The sequence below is a fragment of the Ornithorhynchus anatinus genome, chromosome 1, assembly GCF_004115215.2.
Source record: "Ornithorhynchus anatinus isolate Pmale09 chromosome 1, mOrnAna1.pri.v4, whole genome shotgun sequence".
In the NCBI taxonomy this organism is placed as follows: Eukaryota; Metazoa; Chordata; class Mammalia; order Monotremata; family Ornithorhynchidae; genus Ornithorhynchus; species Ornithorhynchus anatinus.
In genome coordinates, this window is record NC_041728.1 from 165,447,634 (window position 1) to 165,459,263 (window position 11,630).

Here is an 11,630-nt window from a genome sequence, read left to right on the forward strand (position 1 = left end):
CCAATTAAAAGCTTGGAAACACTGGAGAATCTAAGTGATCAATGACACTGCTGTGTGAATGAGAACATTTTTTTTTTTAATGGTATATGTTAAGCACTGACTATGTACCAGGCACTATACTAAGCTCTGGGGTAGATACAAACTAATCAGGTTGGACACAGTCCCTGCCCCACATAAGGCTCACAGTCTTGATCCCCATTTTACAGATGAGGTAACACGCAAGGAGAAGTGAAGTGACTTGCCCCAGGTCACACAGCAGACAGGTTGTGGAGCTGGAATTAGAATTTAGGTCCTTCTGACTCTCAAGCCCCTGCTCTATCCACTAGGCCATGCTGCTTCTCTTACGGCAGAGCCCGATTTCCTGGACGCCCCATGCGATTCTTCTTCATGTAGAGCAAGGACATATTGCTATAGTAATGAAATAATAATAATAAAAATCGTGGTATTTGTTAAGCAATATGTGCCAGGCACTATACTGAGTGCTGGGGTAGATACACTGTAATTGAGTTGGACACGGTCCCTGTCCCATGTGGGGTTTGTAGAGCATTTCTACAGAAACGCTCTGGGCATGTCACTCCCCTCCTCCAAAACCTCGTGGTTGCCTAGCAACCTTTGCATGAAACAAAAAGTCCTCCCACTTGGTTTCAAAGCTCTCCATCACCTTGGCCCCTTCCTACCTCACCTCCCTTCTCTCCTACAACCCACCCCATACACTCCGCTCCTCTGCCACTAACCTCCTCACGGTCCCTTGTTCCCGCCTGTCCCGCCGTCGACCCCTGGCCCACGTCCTGCCCCTTACCTGGAATGCCCTCCCTCCTCACATCTGCCAAACTAACTCTCTTCCCCTCTTCAAAACCCTACTGAGAACTCACCTCCTCCAGGAGACCTTCCCAGATTGAGCCCTCCCTTTCCCTCTGCTCCTCCTCCCGTCCCCATTCCTCCTTCTCCCTCCCTCTGCTCTTCCCCCTTCCCCTCCCCACAGCACTTGTGCATATTTGTGTATATTATTTATTACTCTGTTTATTTTGTTAATGATGTGTATATATCTATGATTCTATTTATCTTGATAATACTGACGCCAGACTACTGGTTTTGTTGTCTGTGACTGTGAGCCCATTGTTGGGCAGGGACTGTCTCTATCTGTTGCTGAATTGTACAGTCCAAGTGCTAGGTACAGTGCTCTGCACATAGTAAGTGCTGTTAAATAAATACAATTGAATGAATGAATGAGTGAATGGGTCAAGATCTGTATTAAGCGCTGGTGTAATAATAATAATAATAATGATAATAATGGTAGTATTTGTTAAGTGCTTACTATGTGCCAAGCACTGTTCTAAGTGCTAGGGGGGATGCAAGGTAATCAGGTTGTCCCATGTGGGGCTCACAGTCTTAATTCCCACTTTACAGATGAGGTAACTGAGGCACAGAGAAGTTAAGTGATTTGCCCAAAATCACACAGCTGACAAGTGGCGGAGCCGGAATTCAAAGCCATGACCTCTGACTCCCAAGCCCATGCTCTTTCCACTGAGCCACACTGCTTCTCTAAATATAAGATAATGAGATGGGGAACAGTCACGTACTATAAGGGATTCCCAGAATGGATAGAAGGGAGGACAGATATTTAATCCTCAATTTACAGATGAATAAACTGAAGCACAGAGAAATTAAGCGACCCTGCCCAAGTACACACAGCAGGCAAGTGGTGAAACAGGGTTGAGAATCAGTCCACATTGATTCTCAATACTCCATCAATCAATCAATCATATTTAATGCATGATTACTGTGTACAGAGCATTGTAGTAAGCACTTGGGAGAGCACAAGTGCTGCTCAGGCCTTCAATTTTGCAAGTTATTATTGATGAAGAATGTAAGCTCACTGTAGGCAGGGAATGTGTCTTTTATATTGTACTGCATGCTTTCAGGAATGGGAAGGAGCATGGCATAGTGGATAGAGCATAGACTTGGGGAGTCAGAAAGTCATAAGTTCTAATCCTGATTTTGCCACTTGTCTTCTATTTGACGTTAGACAATTCACTTCACTTCTTTGTGCCTCAGTTACCTCATCTTTAAAATGGGGTTTGAGACTGTGAGCCCCACATGGGACCGGGACTGTGTCCAACCCAATTTGCTTGTATCCACCCCAGTGCTTAGTACAGTGCCTGGCACATTGTAAGTACTTAACAAATACCATGATTATTATTAATATTCAGTACAGTGCCCTGCCCACAGGAAGCACTCAAAAAAAACAATCGATCGATTGATTGACCGTTGATATTCATTCAAAAGTATTTATTGAGCGCTTACTATGTTCACAGCACTGTACTAAGCGCTTGGAATGTACAAATCTGTAATAGTTAGAGACAGTCCCTGCCCTTTGACAGGCTTACAGTCTAATCGAGGGAGATGGACAGACAAGAACAATAACAATAAATAGAATCAAGGGGATGAACATTTCATTTCCACATAGAATCGATCAGTGGAATTTATTTAAGGCTTAGTAAAAATCAATTATTTGCATTAAGCAGGTTCCCTACTGGACTGACTTTCTTAATAGGGCAACAGCAAGCATGAGAATGGATGTTTGGGCTCTTCCACCAAGTAAGTATCTTGTTGTTAATGATGGAGGCCAAGCACTGGGCTGCATTGCCCAGTGGTTTGCCCCAATATTGGCCCTGCTCATGTTCTTATAATTCAGATTTTACTAAATGTTGTATTGGTGCCCAAAGTGGAAGTTTTGCTGGGGCTACTAGCTTTTATTGGGCATCTACTTGGTGTGGTGCACTATACTAGGAAATTGTGAAGTATGAGAAGCAGTGTGGTCTAGTGGATAGAGCACAGGGTTGGGCATCAGAAGGACCTAGGTTCTTATCCCGGCTCTGCCCCTTGTCTGCTATGGGACTTTAGGTAAATCACTTAGCTTCTCTGTGCCTCAGTTCCCTCATCTGTAAAATGGGAATGAAGACTCTGAGACCCATGAGGGACTGGAAATGTGTCCGTTGTCTGCTGTGGGACCTTAGGCAAGTCATTTAGCTTTTCGGTGCCTCAGTTCCCTCATCTGTAAAATGAGGATGACGACTGTGAGCCCCATGTGGGACAGGGACTGTGTCCAACCTGATTAGCTTGTGTCTACCCCAGTGCTCAGTACAGTGACTGCCACATAGTAAGCGCTTAACAAATACCATTTTAAAAAAAGTACAGAATAAAGAGGTGACCTGTCCCCTGCCCCCAAGGAGTTTACGCTTTCCTTTCCTTTCCACCACCGCCTCCATGCTCATGTCCTAAAATCTTAACAGTTTCTGGAAAATTACCAAGAGGACTTTAGAGTGATAATCTATTCTCAATTTTGATTCGTTTCAGAATGAAATAGTATCACCACTGAGTCAACTTGAAGGCAGGATTAGGATCCTAGATCTGGGTTCAAGTCCTGGCTCTATCTGCTGGATGACCTCGGGCCAGTTACTTAGTTTTTCTGTGCCTCAGGGTTCCTCGTCTATAAAATGAGGATAAAATATCTATTCTTCCTTGTTCTCAGACTTTGAGCCCTCTGTGGGGTAGCGGGCGTGTTTTGTCTTTATCCCAGGGCTTAGTACAGTGCTTGGCTCATAGCATGTGCTTAAGTGAAGATTAAATTCGCAATATACACTTGAGAGTTTTGTCCTCAACCTCATACCATCATTATTAATGCTTTTATTTCCATTCACCATCCCAAGTCTACATTCCATAATACTGTAAATGGAATGTTATAAGTTACTCTTTGATAAGCAACTCTCAATTATCTTGATTATAACTTACCTTGATGATTACAATATAATTATCCTTATTTCCTCCCCTCCCCATGGGACCCCAGACAGTTGAAAAGAATATATGTCCTGTTGTTAATGACTGGGCTGATAATATCCTATTTAAGGAAATATAGGCCGAAGGCTGGGTTCGGAAATTTTGATATAGGGTTTGGAATAAAAGGGGCTCAGGATGAGGAGCTGAATTCTAATTTTTGTGTGTGTGTGTGAATGACCCTGGCCACACAGTTGTCCTTCCTGTGTTGTGTGCATTTGTACATATTCCCTTCATCCTTGCTGAAAGAAATCACCAATTGAAAATGACGGACAAAGATGAGAGCTCTCTGAAAATGGTTATGAAAAATATCAAAGTAAGAAACTGACCTTTTCCTCCCTTCAACAACAGTTCTTCATCAAAAGATTTGAAATCTAAAAATCAAATGGAATAGAAAAAATGGATTTTCCCCAGATCGTCTGGCCCATACCTACCCTGGTTTCAGGTGTGCCAATTTTGACTTAAAGGGACTTCCCAGATAATCCTGGGGGATCTGGGAAAAGTGAGGGAAAAGATGACTATCTCTGCATTACAGCACTTTTCCCTTAAGCATCGAGCTGGCAGAGTCCTCAACCACTTAGGCCGACAGGAGCCCGGAGAGGACAGACTGTTGTCTCCAAGGTTGAACATCCTGGACCGTGTCTTCAACTTCAGCATGTTCCTTAGTGCCTAGGACTGTGAGAGCATGCAGCAGGCCCTCAGGGAATCCTGCTGAGGAAGATGGGGATGATGCCGATGATTCTTCCTGCTGTGTGACCTTAGGTAAGTCACTTAACTTCTCTGGGCCTCCATTCCCTCATTTGCAGAATGGGGATTCAGTGCCACTTCTCCCTCCTACTTAGACTGTGAGCCCTATGTGGGACCCTAGCCCACGCTTACTACAGTGCTTGGCATATAATACGTGCTTAATAAATCCATTATTATTGATATTATTATTCTAATAATAATCCATCTTTTTTCTAAGGCCCGTGGACAAATCCATCTGTCATCGTGAGCTGTTTCAAGGTCTAACAACTCCTTTGTAGGGAAGTTCCTCATCTCTGCCCTTAATCCTGCCTATTGCAGCTTGGTCCAATTTTTCTTGTTCTTTCTTTGGTAGAGTGACAGTAAACCTGATCACTCCCCTTCATATAAGAACACTTTATGTCTTTGAAGACTACTAAAACTTCACCCCCCAATCAATCAATCAATCATATTTATGGAGAACATACGGTGTGCAGAGCACTGTACTAAGCATTTGGGAGAGAACAATATAACAGTATAACAGAGTTGGAAGACACGTTCCTTGCCCACAGTGAGCTTACAGTCTAGGGGCAGAGGAGACAGACATTAATACAAATAAATTATGGATGTGTATGTAAGTTCTGGGGGGCTGAGGGAGGGGTGAATGTAGGAAGTAAACGCAAGTGCAAGGGTGATGCAGAAGAGAATGGGAGAAGAGGAAATGAAGGTTTATCCAGGGAAGGGCTCTTGGAGGAGATGTGCCTTAAATAAGGCTTTGAAGGTGAGGAGAGTGACCATCTGTCAGATGTGCCAAGGGAGGGAATTCCAGGCCAGAGGCAGGACATGAGAGAGAGATCAGCGGCGATGAAGATGGGATCGAGGTACGGTGAGAAAGTTGGCATTAGAGGAGCGCAGGGCTGGGTTGTAGTAGGAGAGCAGCGAGGTAAGATAATAATAATGTTGGTATTTGTTAGCGCTTACTATGTGCAGAGCACTGTTCTAAGCGCTGGGGGAGATACAGGGTAATCGGGTTGTCCCACGTGAGGCTCACAGTTAATCCCCATTTTACAGATGAGGTAACTGAGGCACAGAGAAGTGAAGTGGCTTGCCCACAGTCACACAGCTGACAAGTGGCAGAGCCTGGAGTCGAACTCATGACCTCTGACTCTGAAGCCCAGGCTCTTTCCACTGAACCACGCTGCTTAAGAGGGGGGCAAGGTGAATGAGTGCTCAATCTGCTGTCAAATCCTGCCAATTCCTCCTACATAAGCTCTATCGGATCCACCCCTTCCTCTCCATTGGACTACCTATTCCCCTGAGACAGGCTCTGGTCATATCAGCAATGTGGCGTAGTGGATAGAGTACGGGCATGGGAGTCAGAAAGTCGTAGGTAATCCCAGCTCCTCCACTTGTCTGCTGTGTGGCCTTGGGCAAGTCACTTCACTTCTCTCTGCCTCAGTTACCTCATCTGTGAAATGGGGATTGGGACTACGAGCCCCATGTGGGGAAGGAACTGTGTTCAACCCAATTTGCCGGTATCCACCCTAGCGCTTAGTACAGTGTCTGGCACATAGTAAATGCTTAACAAACACCACAGTTATTATTATGATTGAGACTGTGAGTCCCACATGGGACAGAGACTGTATCCAACCTGGTTTGCTTGTGTCCATCACAGCGCTTAGGACAGTGGCTGGCACATAGTAAGCGCTTAACAAATACCACAATTATTAGTACTATTATATCGTGGATTGGCACTTCTCATCTCCCTGCCTCCAACCTCTTTCCCCCTTCAATCTATATGACCCGTTAGTTATTGTATAAGACATCTTTCTGAAGTATAACTTAGCCAACTTCTGTCCTCAAAACCATCCAGTGCTTCCCGTGATCCTCTGCATCCAATAAAAACTCCTCCCAAACATTGAAAAACCAAAGGGAATAGAAAAAATGGATTTGCCTCAGGACATCTAGCCTGCACCTAGTCTACTTTCAGGTTGGCGCATTATGAGTAAATGGACTTTCCACCTAAGCCCAGAGGATTCAGAGAAATGCCAAGGGAAAGCTGACTAACTCTGCGCTATAACACTTTTCCGGTAAGCACCAAGATTCCAGAATCCTAGAGCCCTTTTAAGTCTCTCTACCTACTCACCCCGCTTTGTGTGGAGAGGAGAGCACACAGGTCTGGAAGTTGGAAGGTCATGGGTTCTCATCCCATCTCTGCCACTTGTCTGCTGTGTGGCCTTGGGCAAGTGGCTTTGCTTCTCTGTGCCTCATTTACCTCATCTGTCAAACAGGGATTGAGACTGTGAGCCCCACGTGGATGGGAAATGCGTCCAACCTGATTTGCTTGTTTCCACTCCAGTGCTTAATATAGTGTCCGGCACATAGTGATCAGTCAACAAATACCAAAATTATTATTATTTTTATTGTTAGTACCTTTCTGCCTCTCTTCACTGGCTATTTTCCAGCTTGCTGGGACTGTACCTGACTTTTGACTCTCCTTCCACCACCCCCTTGCTCAGAGCAGTTCCCCGGATTGATAACCTCCTCTCTACACCTGTAGCAATACTTCAGCTGGTCTTTCTGTCCTCCACTTTTCCTCCCTAAGTATAATTAACTACGGTAGTCGTTACTCCCTGGTTTCAGATTGAATGTCTTTCTGCTGATTTTGATCACTTCTCCAACCCTACAGAAGGATGATGTATCCTTATTTTGACTCTATCATGTGCGTGTTAGCCACCCAATCGATTCTCTGCTCTCCACACACTTGATGAGCATGCTAGAGTTAGAGATCATTGTTTTTTCACTGAAGAAATCCCTTGCTTATTCACCAGGCATCTGTGTTGAACAGCAAGCATGAGCACGAGCAAATGGAGTGGTCTTTTATCAACGACTTCTTTTCAACACCTGCCAGAGAGGAAACCAATCCTACCCGAGGGGAATGAAGACATGAGAACCAACTTTGCCTAATGGATAGAGCACAGGCCTGAGAATCAGAAGGACCCGGGTTCTAATTCTGACTCCACCGCTTGCCTGCTGGGTGACCTTGGGCAAGTCACTTCACTTCGCAGTGCCTCAGTTCCCTCATCTGTATAATTGAGATTAAGACTGTGAACCCTATGTGGGACGGGAACTGTGTCTGACTCATTTATCTTGTATCTATCGCAGAATTTAGAACAATGCTTGGCACATAGTAAACACTTAACAAATACCACAGTACAATAAAGGACACCTCAACACTGCTCTCCTTTCCCTGTATGCAGTGCTCACAGCACACCACCCAAGCAGCTAGCCATTTTCTGACTGACTCAATCCACCTGTCTTTATTCACCATTTAGACACCTGCCTAGGTTTTGGAAAAGACTTCAGTCTTCCAAAACTTTCCACCAGTTTCCCCAGAGCCGTTGGTCTGATCCAGTCACTTGTGCAAAGGAGCCTGGGTCAAAGTGTTTTCCAAACCAAGCCATCGATAAAAGGAAATCTAAACAGCGTGGCTTAGTGGAAAGAGTACAGGCTTGAGAGTCAGAAGTCGTGGGTTCTAATCCCGGCTCCGTCACTTGTCTGCTGTATGACCTTGGGCCAGCCACTTAACTTCTCTGGGCCTCAGTCACCTCATCTGTAAAATGGGGATGAAGACTGTGAGCCCCACCTGGGACAACCTGTTTACCTTGTATCTACCCCAGTGCTTGGCACACAGTAAGTGCTTAATGAATACCATTATTATTATTATCATTATTACACAATGGAATCACCAAGCAATACCATTGAAGGTGGAAAGATGCCAGCCTTGGGAGTCAGGGGTTGTGAGTTTTAATCCCGGCTCCACCACTTGCCAGCTGTGTGATTTTGGGCAAGTCACTTTATGTCTCTGTGCTTCAGTTACCTCATCTGTCAAATGGGGATTAAGACTGTGAGCCCCACATGGGACAACCTGATTACCTCATATCTCCCCCAGTGCTTAGAACAGTGCTTGGCACTTAGTAAGTGCTTAACAAATACCACCATTATTATTATTATAAAAACTTGAGGATAGAAGTCTATGAGACACTTGGAGAGTTTGCATCCCAGAAATCCAGGTGGAGTCGATAAATCAATCAGTGGTATTCACTGAGCGCTTACTATACGTTGAGCGCTTACTATATGTCGAGCACTTACTAAGCACTTGCGAGAGTACAGTCCTACAGAATTAATGGAAATGTTCCTGCCCATACCAAGCCTATAGAGGATTATGCCCTTTATACTGACAGGAGTGCCTGAACAGAAGATAGGATAAAACTCCTCGTGGAAAACAGTTATCTGTTACTTTCAATCCTCTGTACTATTAGAATCATTTAGTATTATTACAAAGCACTCAGCTATTCAGAAGAAAAAAATACCCAGGTAGTCTATTTCAATAGTGTTAGTATCATTATCAATAAAGAAATAATAATAATAGTAATAATGAGTACCACTGGGATATTTGTGAAATGAATTTCCCAAGTAGCATATATTATTTTTTCTTAAAAGTGCTTCTTCAAATAGATGCTCAAATCCCATCACACCCAAGCACAGTGCGGTCATACAGCCGTTCTGACATAAAATCAGATTCACTTGATTTCCCCCAATGCCATGCTGTTACTGGCGTCTTGAAAGGTCCATCATTTCCTAAGCGTGTTGCGGTGGAAGGCAGAGTGTGAAATGCTGCTTCATCAATTTCTTTTTGTGAAAATACTGTAGGCAAGGAAACTCTCATCTACAGAATGTATCAAAATAGCAATGTCCTTAGCGGTCGGCAGCCCCAGAGAGATGAACACCATAAAGTTTTAAGGAGGAAATTTGGGTTCCTCACCTTAATGTTGCCAAAGACAGTCCTCTGGCAGGTGCTAGCCGGGCCCGTGTATCTGCCGCTGCTGTTGCTGCTGCTGCTGCTTTGTGGTTTGTTGTGTTCACGCTGGAGTCCCATTGTCAGACTAGAAAGACCAGAAAAGGTCTCTTTCTCTTCAAGGGAGCAAGTGTCTCTCCTCCTTTCTCCGACCCCTGGCCCCTTAACTGCCAAATCAATAAGGATGGTCGCTGGACAGCCGCAAGACGAGGGGCCTGGGAGAGAGAGAGAGAGAGAGAGAGAGAAGGATTGAGTGGGAGGTGACCGGAAAGTTTTCCCTCTCTTCCTCTCGGCCTCTCTTTCTCTCCCCGGCCCACAGCCGGGCAGAGAGGAAAACTGTGTGGCCAAGAGTGTGAGCCTTAGTGACTGACTGACTTAGTGACTGACTGAGAAGTGAGTGTGAGGTTGAAGTTTTTATAACTCTGTTCTGTGAGCGATGATGAAACTTTTTTCTCCTCCCTCTTTCAGTTTATGTGTAAAGGAACTTTAAAGGCACAGGGAGGCGCACAGAGGCACACAAACACACACATCACACACACACACACACTCATTCACTTACTCACTCATTTCCACTCCCAACTAAATATAAGAATCAGCTGCCCCTCCTACAATCTCCAAAGACAATCAATAGTTTTCTACCCCTTCCTGAACACACACTGCCCCTCCAAAGTTAAGTAGCCGGATTTGAGGACAAAGCCTCTGAGGCAGGAGAAAGAAAACCAGATATCTGTTTTGAACCTTACGTGCATTATCCTTTTATTTTGTTTCTTTTTCTCCTGCAAAGTGGAAGAGGGAAGGAGGGAGGAAATTGGCGGGGGGCAGTGGGGGCGGGGGGGGGGGGAAATGTTAGCAGGTAAGGCTTAGTAATTTCCCCTGCCCAGCAGTGATATACGGAACGTTGCTTGCACTGGTCTCTACTTGTTTTCACATGCACCGAACATATGTTTTTAAAATCTTCGAGTTGGGTCCTTAGTGAGAACTCACTGGAGTTATGATTTGCAAAAAATTAGATTGATTTAAACTGTCCTGTCCACACCAGGTAGGGAGATAGGGGAGGCGTAGGGGCACTGCCGAGCTCAAATTTGGAGTATTTTGTCAGAAATGTCAGTCTGCTGACCAGGGCCTGCTGCTGCCCACTGGAGGGCTGCAGGAGAGGGAAATGAAATAGAAATTCCAACCAAGTTACAAGATATCTGTAGCCAAATAACTCTTTGCAAAAGAGGTGAAAGAAGACCTGAGCTTATTTACCAGTCAAGTAACAGTTTTAGAGAAGTATCACAAAAAAGTCAGGGGAAAAAACCCCAAAACACTCAAATTTGGAAAACTTCAAATGCATTAAGGATTGCAGCCTCCAAGAGTTTCTCTAGCCAAGCACTGATTCACCCTCTGAATTCCATTCTCATGGCTTTTCCTAGTCCTGACCATCCCTCTGTATGTTCTCCATCTCAACTAACAGTGCCTGGCTGACAGGCGCAGCTCTCCCAAAGCCAAACAATAGTCAGATGAATCAGGAGTTTCCCTTAGGGAATAATGGATAATTAGGCTTACTATGGGCAAAGCTCTGTTCTAAGCACTGGGGTAGACACAAGGTAATTGGGTTGGACCCAGACTCCGTCCCACATGGGACTCACAATCTTAATCCCCATTTTGCAGATGAGGTAACTGAGGCGCAGAGAAGTGAAGTAACTTGCCCAAGTGGCAGAAGCGGAATTAGAACCCATGTCCTCTGACTCCCAAGCCTGGGCTCTTGCCACTAAGCCCTTGCCACCGGGCCACACTGTTTCTAGGGTTCCAGGACTGAGTCCAAGTCTAAGGAGGGAGTTGATGAGAGGTCCAATGGGGGTATTCAGTACCACTTACCTCCCTCGACCCGGTCAGTGGTTTTCCCACTTGGCCAGTGGGTGCGGGTCCCCTCGCCCATGTCCTTCCTCCTGGCTGGAACTCCCTCCTCATTCATATACAAATAATCATTCCTATTATTAATAATTGCGGTATTTGTTAAGCACCTACTATACGCCAGGCACTGTACGGAACACCGACACCACAAGCAGATCGGGTTAGACCCAGTCCCTGTCCTATGTGGGGCTCACAGTCTCAATCCTCATTTTCCAGATGAGGTAACTGAGGCCCAGAGAAGTGAAGGTCACATCAAGGTCACACAGCAGACAAATGGCAGAACGGGGATTAGAACCCATGACCTTCTAAAGCCCAAGGC

General features: G+C 45.1%; 1 protein-coding gene across 1 annotated transcript in view; it reads right to left on the minus strand.

Moving 5' to 3' along the window:
- The window catches only part of SLCO2A1 (solute carrier organic anion transporter family member 2A1), a 156,908-nt gene extending 147,111 nt beyond the window's left edge, over positions 1–9,797 (minus strand). The window contains exon 1 of the mRNA XM_029074990.2: positions 9,383–9,797. Within this exon, the coding sequence (XP_028930823.1) occupies positions 9,383–9,496 (114 nt within the window). The 5' untranslated portion in view covers positions 9,497–9,797. The remainder of the gene's footprint in view (positions 1–9,382) is intronic.
- Positions 9,798–11,630: the final 1,833 nt, after the last annotated feature.